Source organism: Ipomoea triloba, chromosome 10 (genome assembly GCF_003576645.1).
Source record: "Ipomoea triloba cultivar NCNSP0323 chromosome 10, ASM357664v1".
Classification (NCBI taxonomy): domain Eukaryota; kingdom Viridiplantae; phylum Streptophyta; class Magnoliopsida; order Solanales; family Convolvulaceae; genus Ipomoea; species Ipomoea triloba.
Genome location: NC_044925.1, coordinates 19022647 through 19043334, shown reverse-complemented (window position 1 = coordinate 19043334; position 20688 = coordinate 19022647). Strand labels below are relative to the sequence as shown.

The 20688-nt window shown below is 34.9% G+C and overlaps 2 protein-coding genes across 2 annotated transcripts; one reads left to right on the top strand and one right to left on the bottom strand.

Moving 5' to 3' along the window:
• The first annotated feature begins 3148 nt into the window (after window positions 1–3148).
• LOC116032933 (BTB/POZ domain-containing protein At5g03250) lies at window positions 3149–5918 on the top strand. The gene is made up of 4 exons (XM_031275680.1): window positions 3149–3310; window positions 3476–3545; window positions 3855–5108; window positions 5451–5918. The coding sequence occupies exons 1-4, from the start codon at window positions 3252–3254 to the stop codon at window positions 5916–5918; spliced, it is 1851 nt and encodes a 616-aa protein (XP_031131540.1). The 5' UTR covers window positions 3149–3251.
• A 270-nt stretch (window positions 5919–6188) lies between these two features.
• Window positions 6189–11586, bottom strand: LOC116031482 (calmodulin-binding protein 60 B-like). The gene is made up of 8 exons (XM_031273706.1): window positions 10800–11586; window positions 10471–10546; window positions 9942–9982; window positions 9117–9607; window positions 8715–8875; window positions 8399–8602; window positions 7715–7883; window positions 6189–7243 (listed from the first exon to the last, which is right to left on the bottom strand). The coding sequence occupies exons 1-8, from the start codon at window positions 10889–10891 to the stop codon at window positions 6825–6827; spliced, it is 1653 nt and encodes a 550-aa protein (XP_031129566.1). The 5' UTR covers window positions 10892–11586; the 3' UTR covers window positions 6189–6824.
• Between the last annotated feature and the right edge of the window lie 9102 nt (window positions 11587–20688).

The following is a 20688-nucleotide window of genomic DNA, read 5'->3' as shown; positions in this document are numbered from 1 at the left end:
CAAGCTAAAAAACCCGCCTCTTGGCGGGTCTGGATTGGGGCCAACCCTGCCCGCCATGCCAAAGCCCGTCGCCGGGCTGGGCTAATATAAGTTAAGAAAAAATTATAAAAAAACAATGTATTGTCTTTGTGTAGTGTATATGTAGTACACTGCATATATATTGGAACTAGGGAAAATAAATTGACGTTTGAAATTAAGTCTGTAACTTTTAAAATAAATACACAATAATAAGTCTGTAACTTGCATTTAGCAATGTTTGGGTAGGGATTTAGGGAATGGCAGAATTGCATATTTGCATTCGCAGCTTTAGGGGTTGCGAGTTGCGATTAATAGTCATATAAACACATTAACATTTTATTTTCAACTAAAAATAACTCATATAAACACATTAACATTTTACCAGCTTTAGGGATTGGGTATTAACTCATATAAACCTCTAATTCTAATTTTCAACTAAAAATAATTAGGAAAAATAGTCAAATAGGCCCTCAAACTTTATCTAAAAAGTTAATTAGGTACCTAAACTTTTTAAAGTTGCAATTAAACACATTAACATTTTATTTTGGAGCAATAAAGCCCAAAAACAGGTTAGTGACCTGTGATAGCAGGTCACTTGGAATCCAGCATAATTTCTAACAAAAAAATCAAACGCTGGCGACCGGTTGGTGTCGCCGACGCCTTCTCCAACGACATCTGCGGTCGCCCCTCCGGAGGAAGCGACCAGACTGGTAATGAAATGTAAAAGTATCATATTTTTACTTATAAGTAATGAAATGTAGAAATATTACTTTTTTCATCAAAAAGTATTATATTGTCCCTTATAAGTAATATAAACATTTTATTCATGATTTAGTATTACATTTCATCTTAACACAACCCGTCTCACGAACAATATGTTAACTAATTACCACATTGGCAGTTACAAATTTTAATATTAACAAATTGGCAAAAACTCCTATAAGAGATTCGTAGGATGGTTCGGGTTCATAATAAGTATTATACTTTCCCTTAAGGGTGTGTTTGGAAAGTAGGAAAATAACTTCTGGAAAATATTTTATAGAAAATGAGCCATTTTCCGGAAAACAATTTCATTTCCGGTGTTTGGTTGCATTCTGAGAAACTGTCTTTATGTGTTTGGTTTATTTTCTGGAAAATGAATTAAATTGTATAATTTTACATTTTAATTATTTTTTTAAAATATAAAATAATAATATTAATATATAAAATAATAATATTTCTTTTAGAAAGTAACAGATGTGGCCATTTTGGCCAAAAAAATTGTTGAAGTCAAGTCCGAAAAATGACTTCCGGAAAAATGACCTCATTTTCCTTGGTCAACGGAATTTGTTTTCCCGGCACTGCCAAACATCAAAAGTCCAGAAAATTATTTCCAAAAATCATTTTCCGGGCTACCAAACACAGCATAAGTAACTCTCTAATTCCTAAATATTATACTTTTATTTAAAATTATTACAATTTCTTTCAAAAATATTACACATTTTTACATAAATATTATACTTTCTTGCATAAGTAACAATCATCAATTTATCATTTATTAGTATTTATCTTTTGATCATCAGTATTACACTTTCACTCATAAATAACAACCATAAATTTGAATCCCAAACCATCATAAGTAACAATAATCAACTTATGCATGATTAATAGTACTCAAAAAAAAAATAGTATGCTTTCCTTCATAAACAACAATCAATCAATTTATCGATATTAGTATTACACTTTCTCTCATATTTAACTCTTTAACCTCTAAATATTACATTCTGATTTAAAAATATTACATTTTTTCTTCAAAATTATCACATTTTTCTCATCAATATTAGACTTTCCTTAATAATTAACAATCAATCTGCCAATGACTTTGTGGTCAAGCGGCACACGGTGTACACTCTCATATAGAAAGGAGTGGGTTTGAGCCTCAGTGGAGGCATCTGTTGACTCAAGTAGCTATGAACAGATACTCAGTGGGTTCTCTTTCCTTTTTTTCTTCTTCTTCTATCCCTCCTCTCTCTCATGTTCTCTTTACTAGTCACACCTGCAAAAACTCTTCAAAATCTATCTATGCCTATTTAGGATGCTCAACCTTACATGTTTCCTCATAAGTATTACATTTTCTCTCATAAGTAACAATCAATCAATTTACACATTATTAGTATTATACTCACTCTCATAAGTAACATTTTGACCTCAAAATATTACATTTTTTTTAAAGTATTGCGTTTTCTTTCAAAAGTTACACATTTTTCTTCATAAGTATTACACTTTTTATACTAAGTAACAATCAATTTATCTCTCATTAGTATTACATTTTTTCTAATAATTATTACATTTTTCCTCATAAGTAATAATTAATTAATTTATCCATGATTAATATTACATTTTATTCTTATAAGTAACTCTTCAGCCCCTAAATATTAATTTTTGATTTAAAAGTATTATACTTTTGCTAAAAAAATATCACATTTTTTTCCTCGTAAGTATTACATTTTTCATCTCTAATTAGCATTATACACTTTTTATCATAGGTATTAAACTTTCATCTAGATCTAAGTAATTCAAAAAGGGTCAAGTTAGAGGTAGGTGAAGGAAACAATTTTTTTTTAAAAAGGTATTTTATAAGTTTATGTGACACTAAAAATGTCTGTCTTATAGTGAAGTCTATGGTTATAGACTTGTTTATTAATTTTTAAAGTAGAAGCATGCAAATTAAGAAAATTCTATTCATACAACTAATTTGAACAAGGTAATAAAGACTATAGTACAAGAATCTCTCATGTTCTCTCATGCCAAAGACCTTGTGGTCAAGTGGCATCCGGTGTTCCGATTAACACTCCCACATGGATGATGGGAGTGGCTTCGAGCCTCTCGTTATGCGTAGGTGATACTACATTGTAACAAAGTCAGTAGTACTCAAATATATATATATATACTTAAAGTAATTATTCAATTTAAATAAAAGGTAAAATATTATTTCATTTATATAATATTATTATATTATTATAAATGACTTCCAATCCTTTTTCACTTATGAATCGGACAGACCTTGCAAGCCTACAAACATCACCACTAGTCTTTCCTACAAATCCGAAGGCCACTGTCCATTTTTATTCCTTCTGATAATTTTCTTTGATCTACTCCTTTCATGTCATCATGCCATTTCATCTTCACTGATTTATGAAACTACGTGTTTGCTTGTGAATGTTCATATATACATACAGCGTTTGATACATGCAATGGCGTGCATGAGGCTTGGCTCAAAATCTGAGGCTTTTCATCGTGAAGGCCAGTCTTGGTAATTAACACCCTTTTCTTTTCTTTGCTTTAATTACATTATATATATGCTCTTTACCAATCTTGTAGCAAATGCAAAACTTTAATTGCATCATTTCTTTCTTGATTTGATCTCCATTAAGGCCGGATTTCTGGGTTTTTTAGGTTTTGTTCCTAAATCTTTCAGGCATTGCACTTCCGGGCTTCCCAGTGATGTTACAGTTGAAATTGGAGAAATGTCCTTTCATCTTCACAAGGTAAACATATCCCACGTTTCGCTCAAAATAGTGCATTTGGGGGTGACGAGGGAAACCCGCAGTCACTATCGAGGATGTAGACCGATAAATCCTGTCTCGTGACCCTAGCTAGCTGTCATAAGAGACTAAGGAAGTAAATTAGTCTAGGTTGCCTGACTGGCTCAAACCAAGAAGGTTGAAATGTGATTACAAGTTTAATTATATCTTTAGCCATCTTGGCTGAAACGCTGGAAAATAGTGCATTTGATTGTATTATTATGTTCTTAATTAAGATAAGTTTGATTGTATGGTATGGTATGGTGTGTGCAGTTCCCTTTACTATCCAGAAGTGGGCTATTAGATAAGATGATCAGAGAATCGAACAAAAACGATGGATCAATGTGCATTTTGCAACTGGGAGACATACCAGGAGGGGCTAAAGCATTTGAGCTTGTAGCCAAGTTCTGTTACAGTATTAAAATAGAGCTCACAGCTTCAAACATAGTAAGCCTTAGGTGTGCAGCAGAATACCTTCAAATGACAGAGGACTATGGGGAGGGGAACCTCATTGTACAGACAGAGCTTTTCCTCAATGAAGTTTTCGGGAATTGGACCGACACCATTAAAGCCCTCGAAACGTGTCAAGAAGTTCTGGCGCAGGCCGAGGACCTCCACATTGTGTCGAGATGCATACACTCGTTGGCCATGAAAGCCTGCGCTGACACGACCAACGCGCTGTTTAACTGGCCGGTCGCGGGCGTGAATGCCGCTGCCTCTTCGGTTGCTGAGGTTTGGAACGGCATAAGCAGCGGGGGCGCTGCAGCAGCGAAGCTGCAAGCGGCTTCGTGCACTGATGACTGGTGGTTCGAGGACGTGTGCTTCATCAGCTTGCCGTTCTTTAAGCGTTTCGTGAGAGCTGTTGAGGACGGAGGTATGAAGCCCGAAAACATCGCGAGCTCCCTTGTTTACTATGCAAAGAAATACATTCCCCTAATGAACAGGCAATCCAGCTTCAAAGATGCCAGCCAGGCCAAGTCTAGCTCCAAAATCTCCACACCTTCAGAAACAGACCAAAAGGTGCTCCTGGAAGAGATTGTGGGGCTACTAACGAGCCAGAAAGGGGTCGTGGAAACCCGGTTTCTGCTCAGGCTGCTGCGCACCGCTATGATGCTGCAGACAAGCCAATTGTGCAGGGAGAGCTTGGAGAGACGAGTCGGGATGCAGCTGGACCAGGGCTCGCTAGATGACCTCCTCATACCGAACATTGGCTATTCGGTTGAAACCTTGTACGACATCGACTGTTTCCAAAGGATTCTCGATCATTTCATGTTGATGGACCACCACGCATTAGCCGCTGATGAAACTCCGATTATCATGGAAGAAATCACCACCACCACCACCACCGCCACCCATTCTTTAACATCAATAACAAGGGTTGCCAGTCTGGTGGATTCATATCTTGCTGAGGTAGCACCAGATGTTAACCTCAAGTTCCCAAAGTTCCAGGCCCTGGCTGCTGCAATCCCTGATTATGCAAGACCACTCTCCGACGGCATCTATCGTGCAATTGATATATATCTAAAGGTAGTAGCACCTACCTACTCATCTTATTTCCATGCCCGCCCACCAGATGCATGATTTGGCCTTTCACCGCCCTCTACCCAACAATTCCCAGCATCAGTCAGCCTTAACTGCTCTTGTTGGGACTCGAACTCATAACCTAGCTCGATGGCTATAACTTATAGCTAAGGCGCAACTTTATCTTCCGCCCAACAATCCAGCAACCAGATGTTGTGCTGGATTTGGCCTTTCACGGACCTCTGCCCAACATATATAGTATGAAAAACAAAACACATGTAGAGTGTGTTAGGCCCAACATATATAGTATGAAAAACAAAACACATTTAGGGTGTGTTTGGGTTTCAGGCACATCCTTGGCTTGCAGATGCAGAAAGAGAGCAAATCTGCAGACTGATGAACTGTCAGAAGCTTTCGTTAGAGGCAAGCACACACGCAGCGCAGAACGAGAGGCTGCCTCTGAGAGTGATCGTCCAAGTCTTGTTCTTCGAACAGCTCAGGTTGCGCACGTCCATCTCGGGCTGGTTCTTCGTCTCCGACAACCTGGAGAGCTCGCAGAACCAAAACGAAGAGTGCCACGACGAGCAATGCAAGGGAACGGGAATGGAAGACATGAGGCATCGCGTTGCTGACCTCGAAAAAGAGTGCCAAAACATGAGAGAAGAGGTGCAGAAGCTGGCCAAAACTAAAAGGGGTTGGAACATTTTTTCCAGACGAAAATCTCATTATAATTCCAAGGCATCAAGGCACTGCACTGCACAACCTGCTGAACCACTTAACAGGGAACACACTAACCAAAATGGTGGCTTAGCTTAACAGTACAAATTCAGTTTTTTTTTTTTTTTTTTTTTTTTTTTTTGGCGACTTAAGTTAACTCATTATTCAACTCATGATATTTCTATATAAGCATGTGTATTGCATTGTGAAATGTATAAATTACAACATTACTAATATATATAAATCAATATACTTCTGCTTTATCTAGTATTCATTTACTAGAAAGTGATAACTATATATTGTTATTCAATTAAATCTACAGAGTACAGTCCATCAATTTTAACAAAATATATAAATAAATAAAAAAAGTTCAACTCGAAATAGAAGTATTCATTCATTACTGTACAAGAAATCAAAACATCTTACAAAGAAACAGGAGACAACTGCTTACAAGTACTAGACTACTAGCCACTAGACAAAACCAGCATTAAGGATGATACTGCTTTTTACAGTTGCTGTTCTTACCAGCAACCAAAATCTTCCCAAATGCACACTTTTGTCTGGGCGACTCTTACTAAAGGGCTTGCATATATATATATATATATAGGGTTGACTTCATATGAGACAATACCTTCCCGTGAGACAGTGAGACACAACGTGAATGCACGGGCTAAGTGCACACACCCTAAACTGTGTGCACTCATGTTGGGCTAAGTGCACACACTCTAGGCTGTGTGCATCTGCATAGTAAACTGTGTGCACTAACGTTGTGCCTCACCGTCTCACGGGAAGGTGTTGTCTCATTTGATTGTAAGGGCATAGGCTGCTGTACTATTTTACAAAATCAAATTACCTAGAAGCTTATCAAACATGGAGCATTTGTAAGGATACTCACAGTGGCACATGTGATAATGAACAAAGAAAGAGCATAGGCTGCTGTACTATTCTACAAAATTAAATTACCTAGAGGCTTATCAAACATGGAGCTGATCGACATTCTGAAATCTACACGTGCCATTTCCGCTTCTTCACCAATATCGTCAACTTAACGACAGCGCGAATTTTGCACCACCTAGCTCTTGGCTTTCCAGTCTTTGAGCTGTTGATGCCAAAACTAGGAGAAGCTCGTTCAGTGCTTGAAGTAGCAGACAGTCCATTATTTCCCGGCCAAGCCAGTGGTGACTCAAGCTGATAGTTACTGGGTGTAGTAGTGATAATTAGTGGGTCCTGTGAACCACTGGGACCCCAAACATCTCCAGCATAGACAGCAGAAGGATTATTGATAAGAAAACAGCTGCTGCTGCTGCTGCTTCCCATTCTATGAGAACTTTCAGGCATAGATACTCCAAATGGACTTTGCTGCAATTCGTAACTTGGCGGAGAGATTGTGGTATGATCAGAGTACATCTGCATCTCCAGCTGGTCTGTATGTGGAAAAGAATAATTAGTTACATACACCAACCAACTATTTGTGAGCATGGAAAGAGGAAAACAGGTCAGAGTCCATATTGAAAAGATTTTTTTTTTTTGAATACTATTGACACTGTTACAATGTAGTATCTGTTCATACATACTTTCTCAACTTACTGAGCCAACGCCCCCACTGGGGATTGAACCTGTGACCTCTCATTTGGGAGGGCCACAGCTATGCCGCTTGACCACAAGGTCCATATTGAAAAGATAAGAGTTATAAATCCATGGGTTAGACTAGCTAATTAAGTGGATTTAATCTTTTAGTGCGGTTTGGCTCATGTGCATAACATGGTATCAGAACCTGCCCTCGGAGTTAATTAATTCAATGTGCCCACAGAATGTTTGAAGGGCTTGTATGCTCTTATATCTTGCTATTAGAAAAAGGGAAGACAAGGGCGAAATGAAGTTTGAAAGTTTAGTACCTTGCTCAACTGGGAAGTTAAAAGTCTCTTGACTTGAACTAGGGCTGATAGACAGGCCAACTTGGGGATTTGGCATAACCATAGGGTTGCATATGATGGAGTGATCCTCAACCAAAACAAAATCTTTCAGGTTTCTGTAAGCACACTGCTTAAGATCTTCCACCATCCGCTGCCATTAGACAACAAACACTGTCACAGTCATGAATTTCTCATTCATTACAAAAAATGCAAAGAGATTGTATTATGGACGCCAGCAATACCACGGTGGCAATCCAATCTGTTATCTAGTCTAACCCATATTTTCTCTTATTTTATCAACGTGGGACTCTCAACACTATCATAATCAATAGAAATATAAAAATAAAATGGAATGGAGAAGTCTTGTCATATGAGATACTTCTCTGCAAGTTAAAAAATAAAAAAATAAAATAAAATAAAAATAAAAAAGCCTTACCGGGACCTCATCTATACTGTAGCTATTAGCACTACAGAATTCAAACTGGCTATCCAGTACTTCATGATCAATGTCAGTGAACTACAATATGCTTACAACTTCACTATTCAGCAAGATTTATTACAAACATAATTATTCTGAGTCTTCTAGTTTTTGGTAATTTAGAGCAAGTCTTCAAACATCTATATATGAAATTGGACTGAATTATTTTCTAGGATAGGAATACAAACCATTTGAAATATGTTAAGTCTGTCAAGTGGCTGGTAGTTTTGGCCATCAAGAATCGCTCCTACAATCTTAAAGATCGAATTGAACACGAGCACAATACTTTCCGCAACCTTGTACATGTACCACTCATTATCATCTACAACACAAGTGGTGGCATGTTCTATGATTTTCTCCCACGTGTTGTTTGACATCCCGTAGCCAAGTATCTACGATACGCACAAAGGGTTAGAAGCTTAAATGTACAATGAAGCCAAATAAAAGATAAATTCAAACTAGAGACTCGACAACTCATAAAAGATGGTCAGGATATAGCCTAACCTGGCGCAAATCAGATGGATTTGTGGTGTACATCCTTAGAAAGCATTTAACTGAAGATATTCCAATGTCAGTCAATTTCTTATGGGAAGCACCATCTTTAGCTACCTTTTCCAACCGCCATACTTCGTCGTGCAAGGATGGCGGGTAATGCTTCCTGTAGGCTGCATCCAATACACAATATCTGGTAAACAAAAGGAATTGAGCTCATAATCTTCTATAGAAGGCTATTAAGTAGTTAAATCACTAAGACAGAACTTGCTAGTTGGGTAATTCTAATTTGGAAGAAGTGGAAGGCTGATCTGAATTCCAACGTTTCTTTAAATTTTATTTGATGTGTAAAATGAGGCACTTAACATATTTATCACTTGATATATGTAGGGGATATGATTGTGCAGAACTTACACTCTCCACGATGATCTTTCACAGTGAAGGCTTTGCTTATTCCTTCTCTGACTCTTTGCTCACCAGAATTGCAAATGATTTTTACTCCTAGCCGAAATTTCCGGCTCCTTATCCAGCTTGAATTATCAGTAAAATTGATATCACCAATATGGCCCATGCCATTTTTTAACTGAATCACCAAATCCCCAGTCAAGAGTGGCCTTTTGCCATCTCTTTCATGGACAACTTTATTATTGAACTCCTGTTCTGTCCAATCTTCTCGATCATCCGGACTGAAATCACCATCAATCACAACAAGATTGATTTTAACAGAAGACATGGGCCCAGATGTTATTCTCCTTTTGGAATAAGCATCATACAAGACAATTTCCACAGGCTTACTGCCCTCAGATTCAATCTTACTGAATGTGAAAATGGTAGTGGGAAATTTATCATTGATATGTAGATGGAATGCACTTGACCGAGACGGCTCAATTTGATTAAGTGGAGATCTACAACAAACAAGACCCACCTTATAGATAGTACAAAGAAAAATATATACTCTGTATATATAAAGCTTAAATATAATACCAAACCAGTTTAACATCTTTGTAGTGACTAATGAGATAAAGTATTGCAAACTTTTTTTTTTTTTTTGAAAAACAGTATTGCAAAATTATAATATTCACAAAGTCAAATCACCTTCAACCTAAGTCACTATTACACAATATTTATATATATATTATAAAAAAAATAATAATAATAAATTTAAAAAAAAAAAAAAAAAAAAAAAAACCACCAAGCAGTGCATGCAACAGGAATATCAAATTATTTAGTGCAACTGACCTGAGGGATGAGCGGATTGCATTTTCAACCTCCTCACGAACCTATTGTCATTCAAGTAATCAGAGAATAAGTATGCAGATTTTAGAAGAAAATGGTGCTGTTTAGTGTAGAAAACAACAATCAGTTTGTAATTACAACCAATAAATTAGTCTTCCCAATTTTGACAAGTTCAGAATCTCTGCCCCGAGAAAACATTTCTAAAAAAAAGTCTGCTTCACAACTGGTTAGTCAAATTATAACCCCAGACAGACCTTGCTGCTGAGCACAAATGATATGAACTAACTTAATCAACCACGAAATTTCTATGCAGCAATTAAAGTTAAACTGAGTATCCAACAAGCCGCAAACTTTAAATAATTTACACAAGAAATGAAATTAAAACAGAATAGCACATGTTACACTTTCATAGTGGTCTAAATTCATAAGTATGTGTTTTGCAGACTACACTGCAATAGACAATAATTTCAGCAGAGATCCTATCCCAAACAACATTGCAATAGACAATAACTACAACAGAGAGAGATCATACCAAGCGTCGAAAGAAGGGTTCCAATTTTGGAGCAAGCTCTTGCAGAGAGGATCCGCCCTTCAAATCAGTAATAAACCTGCATATATAACATCAGCTTCAGTATATGAAACCGTAAGGATCAAGCGCTTACCACTACGCAAAAAGCTATAGAGGTACAACTTTATTTTCGAAAAGCAAGATGCTTAAGTGCTGAACTTGGCCCTTTACTGACCTCCGTCCAATAGAAACAAATGGAGGGAAATTGGTTTTCCTTCCAAATATGTACTGTAATAAACACAGGAAAACGAGTAGATGCTGGTTTTACTACTCAGACTAGACAGACTACTTACTTAGGAAAAGAATGCAGGCGCTTGGATGCCTGAGGAGCTGGATTTTCAGAGCCGTCATCACCCCTGTGAGTAAAGTTCCGCTTCTGTACCATCAAAATGCAACTACGAGGTGATCCTAAGAAACTTAAACTATCAAATTCTCCTGCCCAGTACAATGCGTCTTAAGATCGATCAGGTAAAACTGCCCCCACACAACTGCTCTTTATATATAAAAAAAAAATAAAAAAAAAATAATAATAATAATAATAAAAAGCTTATTGCTGACAGAAGTTTACACGAAGCTTCGCTCTGATTACTTATCAACACCCTGGAAAGTCAAGGAGATATTCCATTACCATATATACCCACACATAAAATACAACTCTTTTAGTATCCACAACACTTTACACAGGAATATACACAAACAGTTTGTGTGTGTGTGTGTGGGGTTCTTGAATTTTATATGATTTCTTTTGAAGTTTTTCCAAGAGCTCTAGGGTCACATCAGGGGGTTTTCCAAGACATCACGACATACTGAATTTGAGTTTCAAGTTTTCGCCCAAGAACCGCGTGAAATTGGAAATAAACGTACGAAAAAGCGTACAATCTAGGAATCAAGAATTTAATAAAAAGGGGTTTTGAAAATTGAGACCCAATCACATCAAACAATGTGGGAGTTAGAGAGAGACAAAGCATGACCGCAACGCGTATCTGCTGACTAGACTGACAGGGAAATGTGTTTTGCACTTTTACCGGGAAATTTGATGGAAGATGCAAGAGCCAACACAAGATGTCCCGGGGATATCGACGTACAATGTCGGAACTTCAAAATCTCATTGTGTAAAATACTAAAATGCAAATCTTAATTCTCAAAAACTTTGTCTTACGTGTTTTGTTGACTTATACTAATAACCTGAGTTTGCAAAAAAACTAATAACCTGTGGAGTGTTTAGCCCGACTTAATTTATACTTCACTTCCTCAACTAGCTTTGTTCGTTAATGATTTATCATATATCGATATATTGTCTCACCAATATTCTTCTACTTTTAAAATTAAACCATATTATTATATCATAGTATTTATAATTTATATTTTATTACATTTTCTTTAACATTCATTTGCTTCCAATTTACTTTTAAGGGTTATTAATTAATTTGAAGGGGTTGAAGATTCTAATTTGTTACGAAAGAAAAGTATAAGAGCATGCCCATCATTAGCTTTTTTGAAAATATTTAGAGTTTTTTGTCAATATGGGAAAGAGAAAAAAAATTTACTAAGTACTCCCTCTGTCGCATTTTACCTGTCCTATTTAGTATTCATTGGTCAAACCAACTCTTTCTTATTTTCTTTAATAATTTTTAATTATTTTTAAATTTGATTTTGTGTGTTCAATATTACTTTTAATGTAGTTTCTAAATATATAAATTTTATATACTAATACTAAACTTAATATTATGAAAAATTGGATTAAAAATAACTTCAGTCAAGCCTCGTTAACCGAATCAGACAAACAAAATGGGACGGAGGTAGTATTAAATTTTTTCTAATACAGTGGATTCACTGAGAAAAATAATAACAAAAAATAAAAATAAAAATAAAGTTGGTGCTCATACTGCTCACTAGTAACATCCACGGGGCGTTTTGAGGGTTGTTGTTAACTACTGAGGTTGTTCTAAAGTATTCAACACCAAATTTAAGTTTTCCAAATTTGTACATAATCTATGGTTTTACACAGTGATGGGCTGGGACGGAGTCAGGAATTTCTTCCAGCGGGGGCGAAGTATTAAAATAAAATAGATAGTTAAAAAAAAACGAAGAAGATATACATAAAAATATAATCATAAATATTGTTGGATATAGGCGATAAATAAAACACATCAAAACTTTATAAAAATATTCATAACAAAATATGAAACATAATTAATTTAATTAATTAATTCAAATAGAAAACACATTATAAATTACATATTTCATTATTAATATAAAAAATTATATATATATATATATATATATATATATATATATATATATATATATATATATATATATATATATATATATATATCTACTNATATCTACTATACTAATAAGAGCCAAAGAGAGTTAGACCTAAAATGGGTAGAAAAAATGGCAGTCAAATTATTTAATAAAATGGATGGTTCAGATGAATTATTTAATCAAATAGATGGTTAAGATAATTCAGATTAATATTATTAATAGAGATTACCTAATTTAACCTTACTTTTATGATTATCCGTTACGTTTTCCGTTAAATATTATCTTCTCCGTTAATATTCCGTTAGCTTTTAACTTACCCATTAATTTCTATAAGAAAGGTCTTAAGTTCGAACCTCATCTCAATTAAATTTGACATAATTAAATTTCTCACTCTATTTTACTCTTATTAAATTAAATAAATTAGTAGCTAAAACAAAAAATGATACATATGTATTTCTTTAATTTAGAATTATGTGTCTACAATACCTTTATTTGAAAAAATTATTCATTATCAAAAAATTAAATTAAATAAGAGAAATAATTTCATTAGTTATATTATATTTATTTTCTCTCATGCAAAGATTCTTTACATTCAAATTTATCAATTGATATTCATTACATTGTCCATTATCTTATTTTTACAATATCTTGTAATTAAATATCAAAGTTATAGTACAAAATAATGTTATATATTTATTTACCAAGTATTTTATTAATACTATGAAAAAAAATTTAAATAATTTGAAGCTAATTATATTAACTACTTGTGGATTAGTTGACAAAGAGAGTACTCAAATAACCCAACAAATTGAAGCGGAATCACTCTATTTTACTCTTATTGAATTAAATAAATTAGTAGTTACATAAAAAAATGATACATATGTATTTCTTTAATACCATGAGAAAAATAAAAAAGAATAGTTTGAAACCAATCATATTAACTACTTGGGGGATTTGTTGACAATGAAAGTACTCAAATAACCCGTTACCCAGCAAATTGAAGCGAGAAACTACCTTTTAATATCTTTGGAATACATAATATTTTAAAATTTCAAATTTTTATTAATTTATTTAATCTTTTTTATTAAACTAGGGATTTCTTTATCCACAATAACTCATTTAATAATAATGGTTGAACCAAATGAACCCAAGTAGAACACATAAAGGAAAGTCCATAGCTCCTATATCATAATCTCATTGCATGACGTTGTCATCTATGATACCAACAATAACCGAATTGCAAATAACACATTACCAACAAAAAGGAAGAGAACAAATAGTAAAGATGAAGATAATGAAAATGTTACTCAAAAGAGAATTAAAAACACATAAAAAATTTCAAATTAAAAGTAGTATTTATAATTTAGACTATCATTTTTAGACCAAATATTTAGACTATCGGTTTTACAAGGTTGCAAACATTTATTTTAGTAATAATTATAATGAATTTTTTATATTATCTTGGATTCATATACTTTGAATTAGATATTTAAATAAAAAAAATTCAACATTCAATTACCCATGTATAAACTTCTCCTATATAATATTGCATTGATATACTTTCAAATATTTATTTAAATATAAACATTCGGCATTAACCCATTCGCGCAATGCGCGTATAACACTAGTATACTAATAAGAGGCAAAGAGAGTTAGGCCTAAAATGGGTAGAAAAAATGACGGTCAAATTATTTAATCGAATGGATGGCTCAGTTTGTTTAGATTTATATTTTCACTTGAGATTTCCTAATTTATCATTAATTATATGATTATTCGTTAAATTTTCCGTAAAATATTCTATTTTCCGTTAAATTTTTCATTAACTTTTTTTTTTTTGAAAATAAAGAAACTCATTCATTTAATCATAAGCTAAAACAATTACAAATAGGATCAATGGAACAGTATACCATTCCTTACAGTCAGACATAAAAACAATTTCCCTAACAATGCTACTGATGGGTAAATACCCCCAAGGACTACTGTAGAAATATAATGTATAGTCCGTGTATTATTGTACCCTAAAAGGTCGGGTGTCCCTTAGAAATTGTTAAGGGTTAAATGTAATATTATATTCCTGAAGGGTCAGGTCCTATTTCTATATAAAGGACCTGACCCTCATGTTAATGGCATTCTAAATCATTGGGACCCTTGCCTCTCGGCCTCTCTCTCTCTCGTTATTCTCTCTTCTTCTCCAAGAAGGAAGCCATGGCTTCCTTTCCCCTTCTCCCTGTATTCATCCATACACACTCCATACACTACATCATACACAATCAAACACACGTGGTGTAAATCCGTACCCCCGTTTACATTTACACCATCAGCTACAAAGAACTTGATTCGCAGACTGTTTCACAAATTTGAAGCTAAATCCGTTAGATGAACTTAACGCTTCTTTAATATCATTGAAGGATTAATCAAACGTAATCAAGACTGACTTCGGTTGGAAAGTCTTGCACACCACCTGAGTATTTGTTTTCAACCTTACGTTCATTGACAATACATCCATCGATCTTAACTACAGATGCTCTTTTTCATTGTCATCTTTGTCACCCAGGATGAGGTTCACATTCGCCATGATCAACTTTTATGATTCACACTTATGAAGAAAAAAACATGTCAAAAGAAACGAGAGGAAAACAAAATCGTCACACAAACGAGAGAAACAGACAGAAAAACACAAACAAATACATAACACACAAGAAAAGGGAAACAACAGTACACCTCTTCTCGAAAACTTTATTTTAGAGATCCACTAAAATCAAACCACCTCTTTATCTAGATCTGGTTGAATCCTTTGAACTTTGAAACTTCCGCAACTTTCTTCGAGAGTTGGTGGTTGAATCGGTAGTGAAAGTTATGAAATAAAAAAAAAAAACAAAAACAAAAACAAAAAAAAACAAAAAAAAAACAAAAAAACAAAAAAAACAAAGGGAAATAAGAGACCGCCGACCAAAGATCCGCCGACATGAAGCTCCGTCAAAGCTTCGACTAGATCTGGCCAGAGGCCGACGGCCAAAAAAGATGCAAGGTTTTGAGAGACAAAAGAGAGGATTCGAGAGAATAGGCTAGGGTTGAGAGGTAAAATCTAAACGCACTCTATATATTTGAAGCAAAACTTTTTCGGTTAACTTTTTACTTACCCATTAATTTCTATAAGTAAGGTCTTAGGTTCGAACCTCATGCCAATTAAAGTTGGCATAATTATTAAACATATACTACGAATATGTTAGAATATATTATTCAAAAGTAACTCCACACTCTATTACTCTTATTAAATTAAATAATAAATTAGTAGTTTTTTCAAAAAAATAAAAATAAATTAGTAGTTACAACAAAAAATACTAAATATGCATTTATTTAATTTATAATTCAATGTCTACAATGTCTTTATTCAAAAACAAATATTCATTATAAAAAAAATTTAAAAAGAGATATAATTTCATTAGTTATATTGTCTATATTTTCTAAAATGCAAAGATTCTCTACCTTCAAATTTATTAATTAATTATATTCACTACATATTGTTCATTGTTTTCTTTTTACATTATCTTGTAATTAAATATCAAAGTTATACTAAAAAATAATGTTATATATTTATTTACCAATTATTATGTTAATGACATGAAAAACAATTAAAAAAAACAATTTGAAACCAATCATATTAACTACTTAGGGATGATTTGTTTACAAAGAAAACATTCAAATAATACAATAAATTGATTTAAAACTCATTATTAAAAATGTCAATGTAGGGAAATAGAATATTGTGACACACTTGATGCATTGAAAATATGTTGAGACTACAATATTGTTGGAATCAATCTTTCAAATTCAGAAAAAGAAGAAATTTGAAAAATAACTACTATTGCAGCATTCATTAATCTTGTATGTAAAATACTTATTGTGCATTCTTTAAATTTATTAGAACTAATATAAATTTATAATTCATTCATTTTCTACAATCAACTTGTTTTGATTAGACAATACTTCTTGGACCTTCATTGGTTTTGTTCCGAGATGCAAACTGTAAAGACAAATACAATAATAGAGAGACAAGAACATAGGGAGAGGGAGAGAGAGATTTTTTTAATATTTAAATTTTGCTATAATAATAGAGATTGCTATTTATAAAGGTAATAAACATGATGTCAAAAGACCACTGAAAATGAAGATACAAGTCTAGATCAGAAGATCTAGAAAATCTCTATAATTGAGGTAATTGAGTTCAAATCAATTTAAACTTCAAGTTATTGTATTCTGTGACACAAATAAAAATGTAATTAAATTTTTTTGTCCAAACATTCTTGGATGGATTCTTGGATCCATGAAAAACCCTTATTTACTTTCGTAACAGCGCAAAATCAGGGCAGAATGAATAATGCCAAGGTGGCCGACTTCTGGGACGATACGAGAGGATGGAAGTGAGAGGAGCTCAACATCCTACCAGATGAAATCAAACAGAAGATGGAGCTCATGACCGTGGGAGCGGAGGAGGATGTGGACGAACTCTACTTGTCGCACAACGCCTCAGGTAAGTTCTCAATTCGATCTGCTTATAACGTAATTAAAGGGAATGCGAATAACGTGCAGGATGCTGCATGGGAGACACTCTGGAGGATTAAAGTACCAAGCAAAATGAAGAACTTCTTTTGGCTTGCCATGCACGACCGAGTCCTGGGAAACGTTGAGAGGAAGAGAAGAGGCATGACTGGAGATGGGAGATGCAACATTTGCCCTGAGTGCGAGGAATCCACAGAGCACATCCTTAGGGACTGCGAACAAGCCAAAGAGGTTTGGAAGGCCATGTTGGGGCACGTAAGAATGAACAAGCCAGAGCACATCTGGAGCTAACTTTCTTACAAACACTGGATTGTGAAAAATATTTCTGGGGAATGCCATGTTGAAAACAAGGACTGGCCCCGTATGTTCACCATAATAGTATGGTGGATTTGGAGATGACGGAACAATAGAGTTTTCAACAGGGAGGATATGAGTGTCCAGAGAAAAGCTGCTTAGATTAAGAAGGCGAACGAGGAGACTAGCCGAGCTTTCTGAAGAGCAGAGCATGAAGGGAGATACAACCACGGAGAAAACTGTCAGACTCTGCTGGAACCCCTCCACGACCCACCGTTTCACCATCAATGTCGACGGTAGTGTTAAGGCCTCAATCGGGAAAGCGGGAATAGGGGGTGTACTCAGAGATGAGAAGGGCTTCTGCATTGAAGGCTTCTCGAGTAACATGGAGGTTGCATCGCCGGAAGAAATGGAAGCTATTGCCATTGTCAAAAGCATGCAGTGGGCTTGGGAGAAGGGGATTCGGGATATCAAAATCCAGTCGGATGAAAAATGGATTGTGGAATGGATTCAAGCCAGTACTATGCTTTGGGGTCCCATTAGGAGCATTGTAAAGGACATCAAATGGTGGTTTCGCAAAGACTGGAATATCGCCTTTCGAGTGGTGTATAGAGAATAAAACATGGTCGCTGACGTTCTTGCTGACCTTGGAACCGTCCAACAAGGGAATTGGGAAACTTTCTCGTCTACCCCAATGATCAGCGAAAGGGCCTACCTACATGATTTGGCCCGGGTCACCTACGCTCGGAGAATTAGGGAGTTTAGCTAGGCTTTATGTGATCCCTCGTGTATTCCCCGTCCCCCCTGATCGAAAAAAAAATGAAACTAAATAACACTTTCACATATTTGAGTGTATATTGTCCAATGGAATTGTAGTTATATTGAAATGATGTTGTAGTTGTGTTGTAATGAAACTATAGTATATGTAAAATGAAACTGAATAATAGTTTAACAGTTTCACATATTTGAGTGTATAATGTCGAATGAAAATGTAGTTATATCGAAATGAAACTGTAGTTGTATTAAAATGAAATTGAAGTGTACATAAAATAAAACTGAATATGTTATACAAACAGAGCTACTTTACGCGGAACGGCGCAGACGGGTGCTATTTCTTTTCATTAAAAGAAATGGCACTGTTTTGGACCATGGTCCACGGTGTAATTTGCGTACCTAAGAGAGGACAAGTAATTCTGAGTAATACAACACGTATATTCTCTCCTTACTTTTCGATTTCCTATATTCTCATTAGTGTCGGTAGTGTTGGTTAGCCTTTGACTATCCAAAAGTCATAAAACCAACAATAGCTTTAAAATATGGATTAATATTTGATGCACCGCCGGTGTATAGATGCCGGCGGTGAATGAGAAGGTGCCACATCATTTTTTTAAAAAATCAATATTGACCAGGTCCTTTTTAGCAAAATACTTAAGACTTTATTTTATTAGAAAACTTTGTATTTCTTATTAACAAAATATATCACTTTCCTAAACATATTAATTACTTAACTATTATCTATCTAATTTTCTAAACATTTTTATTAGATACGTTATATATATATATATATATATATATATATATATATATATATATATATATATATATATACATATATATAATGTAGATGGGTTTCGAGGAAATTGACATGGTTGACGATGATATCAGAGAGGAATTTCCATGCCTGTTTTGTTCCGCGTATTATGATATTGTCGGATTATGTTTCCATATTGATGATGAGCATCCTCTCGAGGCCAAGAATGGGGTATATATTCACCTTCTGCCCAATTCATAATCATCTTTGTGTGTGTGCGCAATTGTTATACCACGGACCAGGGTTCATATTGCATTGTGATCTGATACAAAAAATTTGTACCTTTAGTTAACACATTTTGTAGGTACAATTAACAGTTTTTGTACATGTAAACAAATAACTTGATAATTGTTGACACATAAATATGATAGTTATAGGACTAGGGTTCATATTGCAATGTTGTTGTTGATAATGAGCTTTGTTTGTTGTTGCTTGTGCCATTATCCATTGTTGTTTGCATGTTGTTAGTTGTTTTGGCCGACCAGCCGCCTACCTTATTCGACCGACCCACGATTCAACTTCTCCTTTCTTCTTTTATGTTGTAGATTGAATGCCGTTTCACGTTGTTGTCTTCCCGGTCAACCGATCGACTACACGGGTCGGCCGACCGGCTGCCTGTCAACGCGACTTGCTAGTTTTTTTTTTTTTACCGATTACCACCGATGTTGTTGTTGTTGATTATTGTTGATTTCTGATGTTGATGCCAACCGGCCACACCGCTGTTATGATGTACGAATAATCCCCCCCCCCCCTCTCTTTTTGTTCTAGTCGACCGGTCACGGGGACCGACTGGCTACTTGGCTCCGCTTTGCGACTTGCCAACTTTGTCATGTCTGAGGTATTTAATTACCTTGTTGTGATATATCGGGTCCGGTGGGTGCGATGTAGCTTTGTTATGATAATTTTGACCAACCTTTGATTTTCACTTATCAACTTCTTGTGTATTCTTTGTATGTGTAGCATGTCTTCAGATTGTAGTCAAAACCTCTCTGGCCGGGACTACGACGATAAGTATGACGATGAGATTCTATCTCACTTCTCACTTGGGGCTTCTATCTCACCCAAACCCGTATATATATATATATAATAGGCAATTGAACTACACACGATAATGCAATTAGGCCGTTGAACCTAAAAAACTTACAATTGAATCGCTAAACTAACCAAGTCCATGCAATTCATTCAATTTGCAAGTTTGTAACAAGTAACCCTAAATTTATTTGTTTAAAAAAAATTAAATACTTCGTAATTTTTAAAATTAAAAAATAAAAACAGAAGCCGGAGACTCTCCGGCTTCGTCTCCAGGCATGGAGACTTGGAGAGGAAGAAACCTCTTCGTCTCCGGGTGTCTCCATGACCGGAGACGAAGAACCACTTCGTCTCCCGCTGTTTCCCTGGCCGGAGACGAAGCCGGTCTCCGGCTTCTGTTTTTTTTTTTTTTTTTTTTTTTTTTCTACTTTTTTAAA